This window comes from Schistocerca nitens, chromosome 1, assembly GCF_023898315.1.
Source record: "Schistocerca nitens isolate TAMUIC-IGC-003100 chromosome 1, iqSchNite1.1, whole genome shotgun sequence".
Taxonomy (NCBI): Eukaryota; Metazoa; Arthropoda; class Insecta; order Orthoptera; family Acrididae; genus Schistocerca; species Schistocerca nitens.
The window spans coordinates 552,778,912-552,802,736 of record NC_064614.1 but is presented as its reverse complement, the minus strand read 5'-3'; the positions used below and the strand labels follow the sequence as shown (position 1 = coordinate 552,802,736).

Genomic DNA, 23,825 nt, shown 5'->3' with positions numbered 1-23,825 from the left:
TTAACACAGAGAGATGTTCCACGTGTCCTGACGGCAAGTAACGCAAGCAAACTCCCCAGAGTTCCAATTGAAAGCTTCCAGTTAATTTCTCCGACATGGCCTCTCACCTGCTGGCCAGATCGCGTGCTGCGCTGATGACAGTTACAATAAGTAGGCTGATATAGGGGCCGGGGACTCCCCGACGAGCCGCAGTAGTCCCAGATTACCACACTTCAGCCACTTAACACTTTGTGAACTATTCCAAGAACCCTATTACATAGTTTACTGGACTCTTGAATAGCGCTGTTACGATACTAGATGTTATTCAGGAGGAGTAGGGATAAAATTTAAGTGCAATCACCACGGTTTAGGTTCCCTGTGGTGTAAGTAAATCATTTCACTGGAACGTTTTGGTGGGCTCTTAAATGCATCACGTCCGCTTCATTCCCCGCTGTTATCCACGTGAGGAGGTGGTCCATCTTGAACGACCTCAACATAGACAATAAGTTTTACGTCTGATCGTATTTTTCTTATTTACATCACCGACGATCCAAAAGCACGGATTCACCAATTTTATTTTTAATACCATTTAACGTCGTCGTTGAAATCTGTACTAATATAAAACGAAATTAAACTTCTGGTACTGTGATAATTTTTAGTCCACGGTAGATTCTTGTTTCTATAGCAGTATTATCATTTTTTAAAACATCACGAGGGTCCTTAGCTGCAGCAGGTGAAGTAACGTCACTAATGCGTTCAATTATAGAGTTGCTGAGAATCCATTAATGTGAGTTATTTTTAATGTGTAACTGTAGAACATTTCACAGCGCTGCAACAGCACCCGGGTATCGTTCACATAGACTTGGAATATAATAATACGTGGTCTCGAGATAAGATTTGCGTATAATAAATCCTGATAGCCAAGGAATTAAACATTTGGTAAGTAGCAATTCAGCTGATCCAATGGCGTCGTAGCTTAAAATGAAACTTCCAAATAAACACGCCAGCACGCAGTTAAGGATGTAAGAGCACAACAAACCCTTAGTATAGTTGCTCACATGTTGCATGGGTAAAGTTTCGGAACATGGATGCAATAAACACACTTTCTATTCTCTTGCAATAACAGTCATGGCTAGAACAGTAATCAGTTAACAACGGAATATCCGAAACTAGAACGGAGATACCAGAAACCTTAATCGACAGTTAATGCTAATCAAACTGCAAGAGTTACTTGCATTCTAAATTATTTACTGCAAATATGTGTGGTCGCAATCTGAAAACGAGTTAAATCTTCCATCCTAATAATGTTTCTTCAATGTATACAGCAAGCGTAATCAACCCTCTGCCCAAACTACTCGTTTCTATACTACACTGCTGTGCAAAACTTGAGGACGAAAGTAATTTACACATGTCGTGCCATTGTCAAGCAACAAAGCTAGAACGAAACAAGAATCACGCGTAGAAAGGTAGCTGAAAGAAATACGCGAAGAGACGAAGAAAAATGATAGTGTAACTGAAAGACAATGATTACACTGAAGTCAGCACAGTTTTTCATGGTTCGCGAGACATTACATAATCAAGCTCGACAGTGCTCGACGTACCCTCATATGGCGACAGGTGGGAACACGTAATGCGGGAGCACGATGCCGTGGATGCACTGCTGTCCGTGACGATCACAGATCCTGTTAAGAAACATGTCCAGCCGTTTGTAGTGAACGGAGGACCATCGTAAATCGCAGTAACTTCAGCGGACCATCGTAAATCGCAGTAACTTCAGCATAATTATTGTCTTAGAGTAAAAGTGTAATTTCTTTTAGTTTCATTGCCTATTTCTTTCAGTTACTCTCTGCACTATATTGTACCACTTCTTTCTATGTATGGTCCAAGTTTCATCGAGCTATGTTACGTGGTAGCGACGCGTCATGCGGAAGTTACATTATACCTCTAGTCTTGCACATCAGACACTTTCATAGGATTTGTCGACCTGGAAAAGGCGTTCGACAATATAAAATGGTGCAAGCTGTTCGAGATTCTGAAAAAAGTAGGGGTAAGCTATAGGGAGAGACGGGTCATATACAATACGTACAACAACCAAGAGGGAATAATAAGAGTGGACGATCAAGAACGAAGTGCTCGTATTAAGAAGGGTGTAAGACAAGGCTGTAGCCTTTCGCCCCTACTCTTCAATCTGTACATCGAGGAAGCAATGATGGAAATAAAAGAAAGTTTCAGGAGTGGAATTAAAATACAAGGTTAAAGGATATCAATGATACGATTCGCTGATGACATTGCTATCCTGAGTGAAAGTGAAGAAGAATTAAATGATCTGCTGAACGGAATGAACAGTCTAATAAGTACACAGTATGGTTTGAGAGTAAATCGGAGAAAGACGAAGGTAATGAGAAGTAGTAGAAATGAGAACAGCGAGAAACTTAACATCAGGATTGATGGTCACGAAGTCAATGAAGTTAAGGAATTCTGCTACCTAGGCAGTAAAATAATGACGGACGGAGCAAGGAGGACATCAAAAGCAGACTCACTATGGCAAAAGAGGCATTTTTGGCCAAGAGAAGTCTACCGATATAAAATACCGGCCTTAATTTGAGGAAGAAATTTCTGAGGATGTACGTCTGGAGTACAACATTGTATGGTAGTGAAACATGGACTGTGGGAAAACCGGAACAGAAGAGAATCGAAGCATTTGAGATGTGGTGCTATAGACGAATGTTGAAAATTAGGTGGACTGATAAGATAAGGAATGAGGAGGTTCTACGCAGAATCGGAGAGGAAAGGAATATGTGGAAAACACTGATAAGGAGAAGGGACAGGATGATAGAACATCCGCTAAGACATGAGGGAATGACTTCCATGGTACTAGAGGGAGCTGTAGAGGGCAAAAACTGTAGAGGAAGACAGAGATTGGAATACGTCAAGCAAATAATTGAGGACGTAGGTTGCAAGTGCTACTCTGAGATGAAGAGGTTAGCACAGGAAAGGAATTCGTGGCGGGCCGCATCAAACCAGTCAGTAGACTGATGACAAAAAAACAATAGTATTACCAGTTATTAAAACATAAAGAGGTTTGTTAGCTGCAGCAGGTGAAGTGAAGTCTTCAGCTACAGAGTTGTCTAGTACCGTCAGTCCTTTGACGCGAATTCTTTTTTAATGTGTAGCTGTGAAAATTTTCACAGTGCTCCGACAGCGTCAAGGTATTGGTCACATGCAACTGGAAAATAATAACGTAACTCGCGGTATGAACAATGAAAATTCACACGTAATTTCTATGTACAATAAATCCTGATTGAATACACACGGAATTAAATATTTAAAAAGTAATAATCAGTTAGTCGTATGGTGTCGTAACTTGGAATAAATATTGCAAATAAAGATACCAGCACGAAGTTTAGTCTGTGCGAACGCAGAAAACTATACTATGATACTATGGTTGCACACACGTAGAATATGCACTGCCTGAGCACATGGATGCACCCTAATTACATTAGTCACATTCCTTTTATTTTGTTTCTGCTTAATAAAAGTTGTAATTCGATTTGTTTTATATCTAAAACGAGTATAAGTAAACTACTGAAAACCGGATAACGAGATCATCTTTCCTCTCCATTCTGTTCCATCCCAGGTGATTATTAATAAGTGTCACTAACGAAAATCGTGACGTTTACTAAGGCTATGCCGCTAAGTATTCGAAAAATAAAAATAAGGAGAAATTCTTATGAGTCGTTGCACCCGAATTGACGGACATGAGAATTGTAAATAAAAACTAACGACAGTGCGAACGACATTCAGAACACGGTAAAGCAATATAATTATAATGATTTTTGTGTTTGAGAGCGATCTTCAAAAAGAAATGAAGGAAGACGATTGCGTCAATTGAAAAGGAACGTCTTTCAGCTGGAAAAAATTGTTAGGCGGAAATTAATGTTCTGTGATACTGATTAAGCGTTTGCAGAAAGAAATATATTGTCTGATGCTATGGAAAATGGAAATGAGCGTTTGGCGTCATTGGCCGGGAGGTCCCTTGCGGGGCAGGTCCGGCCGCTTTGGTGCACGTCTTATTATATTTGACGCCACATTGCGCGACCTGCGCGCTGGATGGGGATGAAATGATGATGAAGACAGCGCAACACTAAGTCCCTGAGCGGTGAAAAGCCCTGACCCAGCCGGGAATCGAACCCGGGCCCGTAGGACGGCAATCCGTCACGTTGACCACTCAGCTATCGGGGCGGACGTCTGATGCTCTGATAGTTGATAATAAATCAGTGTACTCATATCGCACAAAATAGGAGTTAAGCGCAGGAAGATGTTGAAGCGTTATGCTTCTCTGCAACGCAGTCCTGTTGGTAGAGTTGCACATCCAGTAGTTCGCTGCGTAATTGAAGACGGTTACCATTTTTGACGTGATTATTGTGATCCGGTTTGGTTTATCAGAGCCTCAGTACTGTTACAGGTGTTAGGACTAATTAAGATTTTCAAATACGTACACACAAAGAACAAAGGTAACATGGCTCACAGAGGGAAGGTCCGTTGTGACTATCGGAACATAAAACAGTGATAAAAAATTGGAATTACTAGGAAACGTTCTGAATTCACATGCTGAAGAACGTAAAGTAATGGAACTAGTCTAACATAGGACTAGGTAAATCACACTATAACAAATAAGACCTTTTCTTTGACACAGCTTCACCGACCGTTTTTATGCGAGGCGACACAATTTCGTGTCTATCTCTTTCTCTCACAGCAGCACCTACATCCAACATCCTCAGTTATTTGTTCTATATATTCCAATCTCTGTCTTCCCCTTTTTGTGTTGCATTGGTTTGCCCTTACTCCATATTTTATGCACAATAGTCTGTTCATCCCAATTAATGGGTTCTGTAATTCTTCCCACTTACACAGAGGAGAGCAAAGTCATCAACCTTATCACTAACGTCATTTTACAATGAATTTTAATCCGTTTTATAAGTCTTTCCTCGTTCCGCCGATAAATAGGATGAACAACAGAGAAGAAAGGCTGGATCACTGCCATATGCCCTCTTACGCAGCGGATGTACCAATTACGTGAGCAGTACAGGGACACATTGTAAGCTTACGTAGCGAATTATCAACATATCAAGTGCCAACTGCAAACGTAGCATCGTCAGATCGTTTGGCTTTACAAAACGTAAGCCTTGTCTCTCTTACAGCGACTCGGATCCGGAATCTGTGGCCCCGCCGCTGACCCACTGAACCACTGGGCCGTGGAGAAGTGTCCGTGTAGCCTCCTAGCGGAGACATAAACCAATATTTGGCAAGGACCCGGCGTGACTCCTCGCAGCGGTACGCTCCGACTCCTTCCCACGACGCGTGTGACCCACGCGTGGGCGACCGCCGCGTAAACAGGACACTGGCGCGGCTGGCGGCTGGCGGCTGGCAGGTGGCATAGGCAGCGCCACCGGCAACCTTAGGCGTTCCCTCTCGACGACGGGGCCTCACGTCAGCTCGGCACACACCCGACGGCGGGCGGCTGCCTCGCTTGCTCAGCACAGCTCGGTCGTCTTTCCGCGCGTGTCTAAAATTTCTGACATTCGTCTCACATCAAAATATGACGTAAACTGGTAAGAATGATTATAACAAGATTCCATATCAACGACCATGAGTTTCAACACGATACGAGGCTTGGCCAGAAAGTAAGTTCCGATCGGTCGCGAAATGGAAACCACTGGGAAAATCCGGTAAAGCTTTGCACAGATCTGTTAGGCAGTGTCTCTAGTGTGCCCGTCGATCGCTCTTTTCAGTTCTGAGTGAACAGTTAGCACGTAAAGATGCGTACGGAATAGTATGAGGGCCTGGTTAGAGATTTCGCATGCAGCCCACGTTACACAACTGTCGAGCAGTTCCTTCTTCATGCCAATTCTGGGCCGCACACTGCAGGGACAATGAAGACGCCCCTGCAGCATTTGCGATAAGAAGTGTTAGATCATCCACAATACAGTCTGTAATTGGCTCCCCATGAGTCTCATCTCTGCCCACAAGAACCGCTGGCTATGAAGACAAAATTTTCCAGAGACAACGAGCTGCAGACCAGTGCAAATAACTGGCTGAAAGCACAGGCGGCTGCTTTCTATGACGAGGATATTGGAAAGTTGATACAACACTACGACAAAACCCTAAGTTGGAGCGGCGACAATGTAGAGAAGTAGATGGGAGGTGTACCTAACTGTTACAAATAAAACTTTCTAGTTTTCACTGTGGTTTTCATTTCGCGACCTATCGGAACTTACTAATCTGGACAACCCTCCCATAAATCAAATCAAATGAAAAATAAAATACTTTTTTATCTCTACGGATTCATCAGAGTTATCAATTTATGTAATTTTTTTTCATATAACGATAAGACATTACGCATTTCTGCATCAAACTTTAATTTATTTTCATTTGACCATAATTAAAAATTAAACGCATGTCATTTTTGTTTAAAAAATGGTTCAATTTTTGTTAGTTAACATTTATACTTGTCAATACACATGGGAAATCAATAAAAGTAAAATAGGCATTACTAAAGTTGCTACGCACTAACCTGACGACGATTACGCTGATAATTTACAAATGTTTTGTGCTTAACAGCGCTCTGAAATCTGTAGCCGCTGACTTCCAAATACTGTGACTATGGAGAAAATCTAAGATGGACAGTAATTGTTTGAAGCAAACAGGAATGAAAATAAAGTCTCGATTCCTGGAACCAAATAGAAGCCCCATTGTTCTTGTCTACACTCCAAACTGAGTACCAAATTACTGAGAAGCACGGTTTGAGATAATTTTTTAATCATCAGTCTTCTGACTGTTTTAATGCTGCACGCCAGGAATTCCTCTCTTATATCAACCTCTTTATCTCAGAATAGCACTTGCATCCTACGCCCTTAATTATTTCTTGAATGTATTCCAGTCTTTATCTTCCCCTACAGTTTTTATCCTCTAAAGTTCCTCCAGAATCATGAAAGTTATTCCCTGATGCCTTAACCCATGTCGTGTCATCTCATCGCTTCTTCTCGTAAGTGTTTTTCACATATTCCTTTCTTCGCTGATTCTCCGGTGAACCACCTCATTTCTTATCAGTCCACGTAATTTTCAACATGACCCTATAGCATTCGAACATACGTGGGAAGGCCCAATGGTACCGACCAATCGCCGTATCATCCTCAGCCGTTGGGATAGGAAATGGCATATGGTCAGCACACCGCTCTCCCGACCGTTGCCAGATTTTGTGACCGGAGCCGCTACCTCTCAGTCAGATGGCTCCTCAATCGGCCTCACAAGGGCTGAGTGCAGTTCGCTTACCGTCAGCACTCCGCACACCCGGACGGTCACCCATCAGGGTACTAACCAAACCGGAGAGCGCTTAACTTCGGTCACCTGACGAGAACCGGTGTTACCATTGCGACGAGGCCGTAGGCACTATTTACTTTTGCTAGTTTTCTTTTATGTCATCATTCCTCCGATCGTGATGTGTTATTTTGTGGCCGATGTAGTAGAAGTCCTTAACTTCACCTATTTCGTGGTCCCCAATTTCGTTGTCAAGTTTACCGCTAATTTCATTTCTGTTAGTCCTCATTATCTTCGTCTTTCTTCGGTTTGCTCTCAGTCTATATTCTGTACTAATTAAACTACTCATTCCACTCATCATGTTCTGTAATTCTTCTTCGCTGTCACTCAGGATAGTCACTTCTTTTTAGAAATTTGTGGTAAGGTACTATGGGACCAGACTGCTGAGGTCATCGGTCCCTAGACTTACACACTAATTGAGCTAACTTAAACTAACTTACGCTAAGGACAACAAACGCACACATGCCCGGGGGAGGACTCGAACCTCCGACGGGGGGAGCCGCGCGAACAGTGACAAGTAGCCCTAGACCAGGCGGGCACTCCGCGCCGCCAGGATTGTCATATCTCAGCTAATTGTATCATTGAAATCCTTTCTCTCAGAATTTTAATTCCACACTTCAATCTTACTTTATTTCCTTCATTGCTTTTTCGATATATAGACTAAAAAGTAGGAGTGAACGATAGCATCCTTATCTTTCATCCGAGCACTTTTTCTCCTGGTCTTCCAGTCTTACAGTTCCTATTGGTTCTTATAGATATTATATATTATTATCCGTCTATCCGTAAAGCTTTCTCCTATTTTTCTCAGAATTTCAGTCATTTTCCAGCATTTTACATTTTTAACACCTTTTTTAAGGTCGACAAAACCTATTGCAGCATTTTACATTTTTACCGCCTTTTTTCACATCGACAAATCCTATTGAACGTGTCTTGAGTTTTCGATAAATGTATCTTCCGTTGTCGATTGCAACGACACATTTGTGTTCCTAGTGCCTTTATCCCCCTGAAAGCCAAGAGGGGAGTCTCTAGTGTCGTACAGCCATAGCCGTTCTTATATGACCTTGCACCACGGGGAGAATCGTCAAATCTGCGCCTCCTACCCCCCCCCCCCCTCCACCACCCTCCCAGCTGCTCCTCTAAAGCTACTTTCTGCAATTTTTTCTTAAGAGTTTTAGCAAATTTTGTAATTTTTAAGTAAGTGACAGCTAAACCAACTGCCCTCTAAGTCTTAGCACGAGAAATACATGGATTAAACATTTAGCACGGTGATTACTAAAGACACTTAAGACTTTCGATGCTGTACCATATGCCAGGGTTTCATTCGCGCTGGAGTAACAACAAGTTATCCAGTACATAAGTAAAGCTTATTGCCAATGATCTTTCGACTTCAGATGGTTGAGCAATGCAGCCAAAGACCAATGAAAGAGGATACGTTTGTTTACAAGAGGCTTCAACTTAGACTGGCACAACGTCTAACAACTGCCGTAAACCTTTTAATCAGCCACAGAAGGATTATTATTGACTTTTTTTCTTTATACAGCAGTTTGTAACAAACGAATTTGGGTACAGCAAAGGTACTGGCATTAGAGGAAATTGCACAACCCCTCCATGTGTATTGCTTACTTTGTTCACTCTCGCAGAAATATGCAAAATTCGTCAACCTGTGGTCTGACTTTGAGATCCTACAGTTCTGCAGCAAAGTAGCAGCAAGTACTCCTTTGTTCAGTGTTCCATTCTCAGGTGCTGTTTTAGCCAAGCGCACTGTTGTCACTTAATCCATGTCAGCGATAGACTTCTGTTCAGTTGTAGTCATTTCTGTTTGATGCTTCTTGGACGAAATGCCACTGTAGAAATGATACTGTGACGAAAGCGGGCGTCTGTAGTTGCGGGCCGAGGGAAGGGTTCTGCTCGTGGCCAGCAGATAGCAACATGACGGGTAGGAGAACTCACGTATCTCCCCGGTTAGTTCTGAAACCGTCTTTCTTTGCTGGTTTTCTTTTCCGCTCCGTTATTGCACACCCTCTGTGTATGCGCTCTCGGTGGGTGGAGAAGGAGGGGGAGGGAGGGGGGCGCCTCGCCACTCCCTGCTTCCAACTTTTAACAGAATATAAAACAATTATCTCTCTCAGTTACTTGTCATTTTTTCTCACAGCGTGTTTCGAGACTTACACCCTCAGCTTCAGATGGATGAGTGGGTTAAGTTACATTTGGTTGGCTGGATGTAGCCAATTTTCTAGTTCTAATTTTATTTTGCTACAAATAAGGTATAATCAGCACTTGTTAACGCAATATGGCACAACTGTTACAAATTTTAAACAATAATAAAGCTACTTACAATATCTTCCAGCAAGAAGAACCATGAGGTTCGTCATAAATATACATTTTCATAAGTACGTAGACTTCAGCGGCCGGAGGCATGATGATTCAGATTCTCCTTGGTGCTGGTCCACGTCGTTGTATAAAATACTTTAAAAATAAACTGTAAAACCGATATTTGGACCGTATTACGACGGCCTTCCTGAGGGTAAGGCTCTTGCCCTGAGGAAGGCATTTATATTACAGTCGAAATGTTGGTTTAAGAGTTTATAATTAAATCATTTTATACGATGAAGAGGTAGAGCATACAGAAGAATTTTTATCATCGTACATTTTCATCATTAGATGCCACACAAACATGGAACGACGATATAAACAGTCCAGAGATTGTACAATTGCAGAAATTTCTGCTAGAAGACATTGTAAGCCACATAAAATTTTGTAATTTTAGCGCAATATCACGTTAAGAAGTGCTGATTTCACCTTATACGCAGCGAAATAAAATTCAAAACAGAAAACCGACTACATCCAGCAAGCAAAACTGTAATGTAACTCACTGATCCAATTTGTAATATTAGTAATTTTCGCCTCACAAACATTAATATACGCTCAATAGTAAACGCCTGATGGCCTAAAGTTATCGAACAATTGTAAAGTAAAAGAAACGAATCATCACATAGCAGCAACAGAATCTATTATTCTTTATCTTTGCCGTTATTGCGCGGTGCTTGTAAATCTTTATGTACGTGTATCGATTAATGATATAAAAAAGAATTCTGTTGTTTCAAGACAAATGAGGCATTGGGGGCCTCACCTTTTACTGTTTGTATTCCATGAAAGGCGGACGCGGAGTTGCTGCGTTCCGCGTCGGTATTTTATATTATATGTGGAAATATTGAGTGAATATGCTAATTGTTATTTTCCCAATCAGAAAACATGTAGTTTCTTGTAATTGATTACGAACAGACAGCATCAAGAGGACATTTTGACTGTTATGTATAAAGTATTTAACCACAATGGCCATATATTGTAATTTAATATGAAAAGGTACGTAGGATTTAAAAAAAGTGTGTTAAAGATAAGTGTGCTTATTTTCGTAAATTAACCTTGATGATTTCCATCTCCTCAATTACATGAATGATAATTATTTTGTGTTAGTTCATCACCGGAAATTACGATCACGCTGATGGGCTGAACGCAGCATGAGGCAGAAGGAACATTATCGTTTTCCTATATTTCTGAACCAACTCATTTTTTAATTGTGTAGTGTTGCATTTCTTTTAAAGTATATAAATCTTCTGGTCCGTTAGTGTTGTTCCGGGTATGACTACATCGCGACTATAAAAATGCCCGGAAATGATAATGTTTCTTCCGAACGATCTCAAATAAATCAATCTGCTGCTCTAATTCAGGTACTTAATGCTCAACGTATGTTATTATAATAGTGTAATCAATCCCTGATTCTGTTGCCAAGTGGCCCACCGAAATATTCACTTTTTCGATATTTTTCAAAAAATTCAAAATAACAATTCTTTTTCTTTTCGCCCCCCAAGAGCAACGCTACAAATTGAAGAAGACGGTGTTGTTGTTCTGGTCTTCAGTCCCGAGACTGGTTTGATGCAGCTCTCCATGCTACTCTATCCTGTGCAAGCTTCTTCATCTCCCAGTACCTACTGCAACCTACATCCTTCTGAATCTGCTTAGTGTATTCATCTCTTGGTCTCCCTCTACGATTTTTACCCTCCACGCTGCCCTCCAATACTAAATTGGTGTTCCCTTGATGCCTCAGAACATGTCCTACCAACCGATCCCTTCTTCTAGTCAAGTTGTGCCACAAGCTCCTCTTCTCCCCAATTCTATTCAATTCCTCCTCATTTGTTATTTGAACTACCCATCTAATCTTCAGCATTCTTCTGTAGCACCACATTTCGAAAGCTTCTATTCTCTTCTTGTGCAAACTATTTATCGTCCACGTTTCACTTTCATACATGGTTACACTCCATACGAATACTTTCAAAAAGGACTTCCTGACACTTAAATCTATACTCGATGTTAACAAATTTGTCTTCTTCAGAAACGTTTTTCTTGCCATTGCCAGTCTACATTTGATATCCTCTCTACTTCGGCCATGATCAGTTATTTTGCTCACCAAATAGCAAAACTCCTTTACTACTTTAAGTGTCTCATTTCCTAATCTAATTCCCTCAACATTACCAAATTCGACTACATCCCATTATCCTCGTTTTGCTTTTGTTGATGTTCATCTTATATCCTCCTTTCAAGACACTATCCATTCCCTTCAACTGCTCTTCCAAGTCCTTTGCCGTCCCTGACAGAATTACAATGTCATCGGCGAACCTCAAAGTTTTTATTTCTTCTCCATGGATTTTAATACCTACTCCGAATTTGTCTTTTGTTTCCTTTACTGCTTGCTCAATATACAGATTGAATATCTTTGTGGAGAGACTACAAGCCTGTCTCACTCCCTTCCCAACCACTGCTTCCCCTTTGAAAGAGAGTATTCCAGTCAACATTGTCACAAGCTTTCTCTAGGTCTACAAATGCTAGGAACGTCGGTTTGCCTTTCCTTAATCTTTCTTCCAAGGTGAGTCGTAAGGTCAGTATTGCCTCACGTGTTCCAATATTTCTACGGAATCCAAATTGATCTTCCCCGTGGTCCGCTTCTACCAGTTTTTCCATTCGTCTGTAAAGAAGACGGTGTAAGCCCTCGAAACGCGTCGTGGGAGAAAATAAAAACTGCTTAGGGCAGATAATTGTTTTAAATTATATTTTGTGTGATAAACAAACCCAGTTTACAAACCACAGTCCAACACTGGTTAGGTAAGGTTGTAAAAGGCTAATGAGAAAAACGTGAGTGTGGAAACACTATTAAATTTTAACCTGTCACGACGTTTAGTGAAGACCTGCTGATGCAGGAGGTTTTGTTAACCGGTTTGCTGGAGTCGCAGCCGCAGCTGCATCTGTGCGGCGGTGAATTACGAGTGATTTCGTAACCGCGGCGACGGAGGTAATGTCGGCCGCCCCAGACAGGGCGCCGCCACGGCGCGGTGCGAGGCGGGCCACGCGGCTGCGCTTTGGGCAGGCGAGTCTGGAGCTGGAGCTGGAGCCGGAGGTGTCGCCGGCGGACGCGGCTGCGGGCGCAGCTCCGCTCCTGCGTCATTAACATTCCCGGCCGACGTAACGGGTCCCTGACCGCGAGCCACACTGACCCAGCAAGGACGCGCGGCGCGCCGCGGCGCGGACCGACTCCCCTCGCCGAGCCTGCCGGGCTTCTCGCTTCCTGCTGCGACCGGCTGCCGCTGCCGATAGCGGGAAACGCCGCGCCGGTTTACGCTGACAGGACAAAAGTCCGCCGCGCCGTGTCACCGCCGCTGTTCCATACAAGGCAGCGCCGCGCACCGCCGGCAGTTACGCTGTGCGGTTGCGACCACTAGCGCTTGACAGAAGCAGTTGCAAACCCGTACCAGCTACTCCGGCGTCAAGATTTAAGGCGGCAGTTAATAGACGTGTAACTGATACGGTTCGTTAGCTAGTATTGAATTGACCTTTTATCAATGCAGACGCCGCTTCGACCACTACACTGCTCGACAAGGAAAGATAATCTCCCGGAAAGGAAGAGGAGACGAAATGAAATTTCATGGATTGAGAAGATATGTGATGTTATTGCAATCAAACAACAACTACGAAGTTGCACCCCCTCTAGCCTTGGTGCACGCAATGATTCGTTTGGTAAGGCCGTAAGGGTGTCATAAAGCGGCGACACTCATCAGCCAGAATACGATGACCGGCTACCTTGTAGTCGGTATGTCCACCTTTGGCGATGCGGTCTAAGGCGCTGCAGTCGTGGACTGTGCGGCTGGTCCCGGTGGAGGTTCGAGTCCTCTCTCGACCATGGGTGTGTGTCTTTGTCCATAGGATAATTTAGGTTAAGTAGTGCGTAAGCTCAGGGACTGATGACCTTAGTTGTAAAGTCCCATAAGATTTCAAACACATTTTTCCACCTTTGGCATGGATAACAGTGGCTTGCCATGGAAGCAATGGGACCTTGGTAGGTCACTGGAGGTAGTTGGCATCACATCTGCACACACTTGATTCCCGTTAATTCCGGGGTGGGGAAGGGGGTGATGCACCGGAATTCGCCACTGTGTTCCTCGAACCACTCCATCACTTCTGGCCTTGTGACATGGCGCATTATCTTGTTGAACAATGCCGCTGCCATCTCGAAACATGGTTGTCGTGGAGGGATTTACGTAGTCTGCAACCAGCTTACGATGGTCCTTGGCCGTCATGGTGGCTTGTACAAGAGCCACTGGACCCATGGAAGCCCACATGAATGTTCCCCAGAGCATAACGGAGCCGCCGCCAGCGTGTCTGCACCCCGCAATACAGGTGTCAAGGAGCTGTTCCCCTGGAAGACAAACGATTCGCTCATTCCCATCGGCATGATGAAGAAGGTATCGGGCTTCGTCAGACTATGCAACGCTCTACTACTGTGCCACTGCCGAAGGTCACGTGCCCATTTCAGTCGTAGAGAGTGTTAAACAGAGGCAACCAGTGATACTAACGATATGTATAATTTCTTTGTGTTGTACATATTGTAAATAGGTGCGCATTAGTCACATGTTCCAATGTCAAATCTAAACTGTATGTTTTTGTGTTTTAATTGTGTTACCACATGTGTTATACATAGTGGACCCTCCAGGGTAGCCGAGAGCGCTAAGGCGCTGCTTCCTAGACTCGGAGAGGATCGAATCCACCCGGGGATTAACGACGCGGGCCGGTATGGCGGCCACCCTGGATGTGGTTTTTAGGCGGTTTTCCACATCCCGCTTGGTGAATACCGGACTGGTCCCCAAGTTCCGCCTCAGTTCCACGACTCACAGACATTTGAAAACGTTCGCACCATTTCATGACTTACACTAGACGCAGACAGCTGGGGTACACTTCTTCCGTCCCGGGGGGTTCGGGGTGGCGGCAGAAAGGGAATCCGGCTACCCTTCTGCCATTAACACTGCCAAATCCATAATAACAAAGCCTACCCCGCGTTGGAGCGGGACAATGGCCCGAGAAAGAAAGAAAGAAAGAAATGTGTTATACAAAGCGGCTGTATTTTATCACATTCAACTCGCTATTGTTCGTGTTACGGTCACATTTGTAATGCTTTCTCGGTTTATGGAGACCAGTGTACCCACTAACAATGATACTTTGTATTATGAGCCGGGAGAGTACATGTGAGGCTGTCAGTGCTGGAGACCTAACGGATCACATCTTATTTATGGGCGATACGTAACAGCAGCCGTGTGAGAGGGAGGGGGAGGCGGTGACAGTGACATCTTTGTGGCCGCACCTCGGCGGGGCCCGCAGCACGGGGCGTAACTCAGCCTTACAATTACACTGTCGGCGCGTCGGCGCCTCGTCCGCGCTCTGATCGGAGACCCTCTGCCGCGACGATCCGGCGATAAATCTGGCCACCAGAGCTCGCTTATTACCGCGTCACGGCCCGCATAAATCAGCGGTGGCTCCCAGCTGGCCGGAACGCTACACGACCTGCACAGTGCCACAACATTACGTTCCGAGCCAACGTGGCGTACCCCACTCCAGAGAATCTAGCCAGCACACCTGATCGACGTCTGGTGCCTAAGCTACAGTTACCACAGGATCTCTAAAACCACTTGCCACTTGCCACTTTGCAGTTGACACTAATGAACTAGCACAGACTGAGAAGCATGCGGCAGTTTTAGAAAGTTCCACATATCGAGCATCGTTTTACGCCGGAGCTCGTCGTTCATGTTCGTGCGATAGTTTACTCTGCATTGACCTATTATGAAAGTTTTCCAAGGGCTTGAGACACTCAGTGCTGCTGAGACTGCTGTGCGTGGCTGACATGTTCAAATGGTTCAAATGGCTCTGAGCACTATGGGACTTAAGTTCTGAGGTCATCAGTCCCCTAGAACTTAGAACTACTTAAACCTAACTAACCTAAGGACATCGCACACATCCATGCCCGAGGCAGGATTCGAACCTGCGACCGTAGCGGTTGCGCGGTTCCAGACTGTAGCGCCTAGAACCGCTCGGCCACTTCGGCCGGCCACTGTTGTAACCCAACATGCTCTACCAAGTGTCGACATGTTGCCTTGACCTCTTCCATCATCAGATATGTCTCCAGTAGAGCACATAATGGATATCATCGGACCATAACTCCAGCATCATCCCAAAACAGCATTAACTGTCTGTGTATTGACCGACCACATGCAATAGGCATTGAACTCCATGCAACAAACTGACATGCGGCACCTGTACAAAACAATGCATGCATATTTGGATTCAACATTCTGGCGGGTACACTATTATTAATGTGAAGGCTTTGCTGTCGGGTAGGTCCAAGATGACACTACAGGACGCATGGGGCAACTAACCGCAGTTAGGGCGAAATTAACTTAGAAGGTTATGCACATTACAAGCAGAGCCACTTGTTGTAATTACTACTGGATATGGCTGTACATAGATATTGCGGGGAATCATGTAACGCATATCGTGGATGGAGGAAACAAAGTTATCTCGATATACAAGAAGTTTCAGTTTCTTCCTGTCACACTGCAATGGTTTAGAACAGTAACTGTTTACGAATTTGCTCTGATGAAACCATAAATGTAGGTAAACTTCAGGACGGGTAATGTTTTATTATTATGCCCAAATGCGATTTTTCAGTACTTTTCTTAAACTAGTCGGCCTCACGAATGTGTAAGCGCAAGTGGACAGTTAAATGTGACCATTATATTGAGCCAAAGCATAATGACCACTTGCTTAATAGCGTGTTGTCCCACCTGTGGAATGCGATATAGAAGTGATTCTGCGGGGCATGGAATCGATAAGTCCTCAGTACGTTTCTGGAGGTACGTGCGACCAGATGTCTACGCACAGTTCACGCAATTCCTGTAAATTACAAGCTGATGTTTTGTGGGCGCGGAGCTGACGCTCATTTAAGTCCCAGGCGTGTTCCACTTAAATTTTGATGAGGACTGGGTGCACAGCCTTAGTGAAATTTTGAATAAATGTTTCTGCTTTAGGCTGTTAAAATACAGGGTAATCCAAAAGTCCGCTTACATTCCAAAATGCACTAATTAAGGGCATAATGTCGGTAGAGAGGTAAAAACTGACAAACATGACTCAGATGGCATGGGGTACTATTGAAACAAAAAAAAGAGTGCAAAAACTGGCCAACAGATGGCACTGGACAGCAATACATCAGAGACGCCGCATGAGAATCGTGTTTAAAATGAGCCGTACTGAGAGAGGTAGCCAGATGTGTCAGCAGTCGTGGCATGTTGCCTTTGCCAGCTATACGATCTTACAGGTATAAGGGAATTCGAACGCATAAGGGTCGTATGACGAGTGTTGATGTGAAGAAAATGATCTGGAAGTTGGAATCCACAGGTTGTTAGACGATCACCCGTAGTGCTGCTGCTGCTCGGAGAGTTCAGGAAGAACTGGAGACTTTAGCTGGTTCATTCCTGCATGAGAAGTCAGCGCGCGTGAAGTCACACGTCACAACGGCTCTCCACGCACTACGGTTTGGAAAGCACTAATTCGTACCCTCCAATTGCAGTGTAGGCACTTCAGAAAATGGGGAAAGATAATGATTGGTTGTCCAACGTTTTGTGGACCGACGAAGCCATTTTCAGATTCCGAGGATCTGTCATCATCCACAACGGCAGAATTTGGACTGCCGAAAATCCTTGAGTTGTCGTGTAAACCCCACTGCATGACGAGAAAGTCAAGGAGTGGTGTGGATTTACCGCATCAGTCGTAATCGGATCCACTTTCTTAGAGAAAACGCAGAGTGCTGCTTTTCAAACTGTCAGCGTGACGGTTGCGAGGTACGCCGATATGTTACTGGAATAGCATTTCAGCATTGGACATAATGGGGAAGTCCTGTACCTCAGGTGATCTTACAATTAAATTTTCCCCAGGACATTTAAGGCTCATCTTTATCTATCATAATGATGGAATCTGAAGAAATGAATTAAAATTTGTGCCACAGCCAAGAATAATTAATTATAAGATCTATAAGATCACCTGAGGTACAGGATTTCCCCGTTATGTCCAATGCTGGGATGCTATTCTCATGCCGGGGAGCCCTGGCAATAGTGGCGATTTAGGAGAAAAATAAGCTGAAGATATGAATTGAAGTTTAGGTTGGGGAGGGCACTGGAGTTGGTTAGTCTATGCAGCTATGTAAACCGTAGTTCTGCGGTGGTGTAATGGTCACCATTTCCTCCCAGTAAGCAAGGCGACCTTGGTTCGAATCCTAGCCATGGAACAAATTCTAATTGATTTCGTCAGCTCCCATCATTATCGAAGATAAAGATGAGACATTAATGTTTCGGGGGGAAATTAATTATGAGATCTTTGGAATAATTTATAACTTCGACTTTGTTCCACATCTGGCGTCCAACATCACTACCTTCTCTGGTTTCGGTTCTTGAGGAAGAATGGGATTCGATTCCTCCAAGGGCGTTCAAACACTACCTTAAAAATGTCCCCTGCAGAGTTCAAGGCGTCATGAAGCGAAGGGTGGACATATCCCATATTACGAGGTGCATTCAAGTTCTAAGGCCTCCGATTTTTTTTCTCCTGACTGGAAAGAGATACAAACATGCGCATTGTTTTAAAATGAGTCCGCGTTCATTGTCAATACGTCCCAGAGATGGCAGCACCGTACGGCAGATGGAATTTTACCGGCAGCGGCGAGAATGAGAACTGTTTTAAATACTTAAAATGGCGACGTTTTCCTTACTTGAACAGCGTGCAATCATTCCTTTTCTGAATTTGCGTGGTGTGAAACTAATTGAAATTCATCGACAGTTGAAGGACACATGTGGTGATGGAGTTATGGATGTGTCAAAAGTGCGTTCGTGGGTGCGACAGTTTAATGAAGGCAGAACATCGTGTGACAACAAACTGAAACAACCTCGGGCTCGCACAAGCCGGTCTGACGATATGATCGAGAAAGTGGAGAGAATTGTTTTGGAGGATCGCCGAATGACTGTTAAACAGATCGCCTCCAGAGTTGGCATTTCTGTGGGTTCTGTGCACACAATCCTGCACGACGACCTGAAAATGCGAAAAGTGTCATCCAGGTGGGTGCCACGAATGCTGACGGACGACCACATGGCTGCCCGTGAGGCATGTTGCCAAGCAATGTTGACGCGCAACGACAGCATGAATGGGACTTTCTTTTCGTGGGTTGTGACAATGGATGAGACGTGGATGCCATTTTTCAGTCCTGAAACAAAGCGCCAGTCAGCTCAATGGAAGCACACAGATTCACCGCCACCAAAAAAATTTCGGGTAACCGCCAGTGCTGAAAAAATGATGGTGTCCATGTTCTGGGACAGCGAGGGCGTAATCCTTACCCATTGCGTTCCAAAGGGCACTACGGTAACAGGTGCATCCTACGAAAATGTTTTGAAGAACAAATTCCTTCCTGCACTGCAACAAAAACGTCCGGGAAGGGCTGCGCGTGTGCTGTTTCACCAAGACAACGCACCCGCACATCGAGCTAACGTTACGCAACAGTTTCTTCGTGATAACAACTTTGAAGTGATTCATCATGCTCCCTACTCACCTGACCTGGCTCCTAGTGACTTTTGGCTTTTTCCAACAATGAAAGACACTCTCCGTGGCCGCACATTCACCAGCCGTGCTGCTATTGCCTCAGCGATTTTCCAGTGGTCAAAACAGACTCCTAAAGAAGCATTCGCCGCTGCCATGGAATCATGGCGTCAGCGTTGTGAAAAATGTGTACGTTTGCAGGGCGATTACGTCGAGAAGTAACGCCAGTTTCATCGATTTCGGGTGAGTAGTTAATTAGAAAAAAAATCGGAGGCCTTAGAACTTGAATGAACCTAGTAATGTCGACTAATTGGTGTCCAGATACTTTTGATTAGATAGTGTATTTTCCATGCCCGCAACGACACCAGGAGGCGCGCTATCTCGCTGTTATGATGTTTTGGCTCCTCAGCGCAGACCGCACCTTTAAAACTTCCTTTACTTTAACAATGAGAAGTCCAGTAGCATAGGTGACCGCTTCAACGAAGACCCGTTGATTGGAGAGAGTCTCACATGCACATGTAGGCGGAAATGTGTAAATACGCCAACCAACGAATCTGTCATTTTTGAGGCATGGGCTGTGGCCGAACGATGGTCAGTGTCCCCAATACCAGAACATCCACAGCCTCTTTTCAGTTAAGCGAGCGATACTGACTGTGATTTTCAATCTACGGTTGTCTAGAGCCGAACAACTAATGTGAATCGGGTTCGCGAGCACGCTGCGGTTGAATGGCGACTGCAGAATGTGATGATCTGGACTGTTATGAGCTATCAAGCTGGCCAGATATTTTTCCACTCTTAATTTATCAAGTTACGTAGTTTTGTAACATGCAGGAGAGTTGAGTAGAGTGTAATGACCAGAACGGTGCCCTGCCGGCCGGTGTGGCCGAGCGGTTCTAGGCGCTTGAGTCTGGAACCACGCGACCGCTACGGTCGCAGGTTCGAATCCTGCCTCGGGCATGGATGTGTGTGATGTCCTTAGGTTAGTCAGGTTTAAGTAGTTCTAATTTCTAGGGGACTGATGACCTCAGATGTTAAGTCCCATAGTGCTCAGAGCCATTTTTTAACAGTGCCCTGCCCTATCTACCTGCCCTGCCCGCCATGTTGTCGCGAAGAAAGATCTTACGCCACCAGGATCCGGAACGGCTGCTTCCAGACCGAGCACCACAGTGGCATAGCGGTTTAGCGACCATATCCAAGGGCGTGCGTTCGTTATGAAAAATAAGTCCCCACTACAAGAGCGCCAAACGAAATGTCTGTCAGCCTGCTAATAATGCCGCATATGACAGACATCTTGATGGTTCATTAAAGAGAGAGTTTTCTTCCTGCCATAACGCTAGTGAACATCAACACAGTTTACATACATGGGCTACAGGATTTCATCATGCCTACGATTACCGAATTCCATCTTCGAACAGACTGACGATTGGAAAATTTATTACAAATGTGTTGTCACTTGCAAATTTTCCCTTTTTCTCGGTTTATCCTAAAGGTTATAATTGTTAATATTAAACTGAAATAAAGGACAACAGTTCTATGTACATTTTGGTCGAACGTTCTGTAGCAGACACTGCTTTGCTTGGGATATTCAAGTTTGTGTTTGTTTGTAACTGAAAACAAAAAAAAAAAAAAGCCTTACTTTGTATTCAGGCTGGCGAGGTAGCGGCCTCTTTTTTCCCCTTTACTAAGAGTGATGGGGACTTCGTTCATTATAATGATGTAAAGCAAGAAACAGTTAACCTCAAATATAACACATTATTGTGACTGGTGATATCCTAACTTCAAAAGAAAATCACTTAAAATGTGGGTACAAATATTTTCCACTCTTAAGTCATAACAACGACCTTCCGTTCTGCAAGGTTCGCAGGAGAGCTTCTGTAAAGTTTGGAAGGTAGGATGCGAGGTACCGGCGGAAGTAAACCTGTGAGGATGGGGCCTGAGTCGTGCTTGGTAGAGCACTTGCCCGCCAAAGGCAAAGGTCCCGAGTTCGAGTCTCAGTCGGAAACACAGTTTTAATCTGCCAGGAAGTTTCTTCAACAACGACCTTTTTTAACAACGTCATGTTTGTTTAATTCTCATTTCAAAAATGATTCAGTTCAGTATCCAGAGCGAACAATAACACCACCAATAAACTTATGAAGGAAAAAAAGGACATTTTAGTCGAGATGGAGGCTACAGTGATTTATTGTTCTGAAGATAATTTAGTATCCGACACAGTAACACAAATTTGAAATTAAATGACGTGTTTTTGACAGCACCAGCCGTCCTCTGATCATAAAAAGACATGCTGTGGCTCAAGGTCAACATTGCTAAAGCGAATTTGTTCTTAACTGACGACGTTATTTTCGCAGTGGTGAGGCTGAAACACAACCTGTGTTTTATGAACCGACCATTCCGTTTGAAGTCAGGGTGATTGTGTTCGACATTAAATTATTTTCGAAACTTTTAGAGGTTCTTCAGGGCTATTTTCCGAGAGTTTCGTACAAGGGACTCGTGGTCTCCGGTGGCGTCTTACAGAATAATTTTGTTTCGTTTAATATCTTACCTCCACTTATTTTGGTATCCGGACTGCGTTGAAAATATTTGGATAATAGAACAAATGTTGAAGATCTGCACTGTGTGAAATGTTTGGAAACAAACTAGTTACATTCACTTACTATATTCGCTGCTGACAATATTAATGCTAACTATTCGCCCTGAAGCCTGTATTCAGCACAGCTCGATTCTGTCTTGGATTTGTTAAGTTTCCGTTAAGAACGTGGAAACAGAATGGATGGGTTTATTTAATGAATAAATGGCCAGTAAGCACCGCATGGGTTCTGTGAAATCAGTGGGAGAGCGGCAAGCCGATGCCGTGCTGAGCTGTTACGAGTACAGCCGAGACATTTTGCTTTACTCTGTGTTTCGTGTTTTACAATTTGGATATTGAATTTTAGAACATTTTCCAACGTTGTGAAGATTTTGTCATAGAAATGACTGGGGTAACAATCTGAAAGTATAAAACTTACAATATTTCTCTGTAAAGAGCCACCGAACGGGTTCCTGATACTAAAATATTTTGAAAATATTAGTGAGCGGATTTTGAGTTCGCCTTGTGTAATTATGTCTTTCTCTGCGAACAATAAATTCGTAACAAACAACAATAAGTAGCAAGAGAACCACTGTATGACACTAACAAAGTGCCTGTTTTAAGACAAACTACACTAGACACTCGCTAATCCAGCCATTCCTCCGGTCGCGTTCTCGCTTCCCGAGCACGGGGTGCCGGGTTCGTTTCCCAGCCGGGTAAGGGATTTTCATCTGCCTAGAGATGACTGGGTGTTCGTGTTGTCCTCATCATTTCATCCTCATTCATGACAGTGGCGAGATTTGACTGAGCAAAGGTTGGGAATTTGTACGGGCGCAGGTGAGCGCCCCACAAATCATACATCATCATCAACCATTCCTTGAACATAGGAGTGCGGATTAGCAGAATTGGATTACTGAGAGTGTCTGAAATTTAGTTTAAGGACATAAGTGCTATACTTTATTAAATTCAAAGAAATTTTCATTTTCATAAAAAACGTAGTCTTACAGTATGCACATATGCTATACTGTAGCTCAGTGTGAAACATGTCCCGGATTTTTAGTTGTTGCAATGGTGGTACGCGACAGCGCCATGCTTTGTCGTGCAATCGCTTTACACGCATTAACGTTGGTACAGTATGTACAAGTTTGTTGCATATCGCACTCCAGGAAAATTATGCGACAATAACAGCGTCAGTGTGAGAAATCTTCGTCCTCTCTCCTCCTAAGACCTCTTCTTCATCAATTTCATCATTACTTTCCTGTGCGCTTCTCATTATTTCTTCATCTATTAAAGTTGGGCCTATTTCACAGATTTTCTCATTCAGCCACTTAGCAACACCTTGATACCACACACTTTAAAAAAAGGTTTGCTTCGACTCGGTTCCGAGAGCTCCGGAACCTGTACAGAAAATTGGAATAGAGATAAACATAAACATCATTTCCGCCCTTTTTACTGCTCATGAAAACCAAACATTGCATGTCGTACCCTCACACAGCGAGACCTTCAGAGGTGGTGGTCCAGATTACTGTACACACCGGTACCTGTAATACCCAGTAGCACGTACTCTTCCATTGATGCATGCCTGTATTCGTCGTGGAATACTATCCACAAGTTCATCAAGGCACTGTTGGTCCAGATTGTCCGACTCCTCAACGGCGAATCGGTGTAGATCCCTCAGAGTGGTTGGCGGGCCACGTCGTCCGCAAAAAGCCCTTTTCAATCAATCCCAGGCATGTTCGATAGAGTTCATGTCTGGAGAACATGCTGACCACTCTAGTCGGGCGATGTCGTTATCCTGAAGGAAGTCATTCAAGATGTGCACGATGGGAGCGCAAATTGTCGTCCATGAAGACGAATGCCTCGCCAATATGCTGCCGACACGGTTGCACTATCGGTCGAAGGATCGCATTCGCGTATCGTACAGCCGTTACGGCGGCTTCCACGACCACCA

At 44.0% G+C, this 23,825-nt stretch overlaps 1 protein-coding gene across 1 annotated transcript in view; it reads right to left on the bottom strand.

Moving 5' to 3' along the window:
• Positions 1-23,825, bottom strand: part of LOC126259994 (uncharacterized) — a gene marked incomplete at its 3' end in the record, with an annotated part of 110,245 nt that overhangs the window by 39,325 nt on the left and 47,095 nt on the right. Inside the window, exons 3-4 of the mRNA XM_049957170.1 lie at positions 12,903-12,992; positions 12,597-12,844 (exon numbers count right to left, since the gene is read on the bottom strand). Of these exons, the coding sequence (XP_049813127.1) occupies positions 12,597-12,844; positions 12,903-12,992 (338 nt within the window). The remainder of the gene's footprint in view (positions 1-12,596; positions 12,845-12,902; positions 12,993-23,825) is intronic.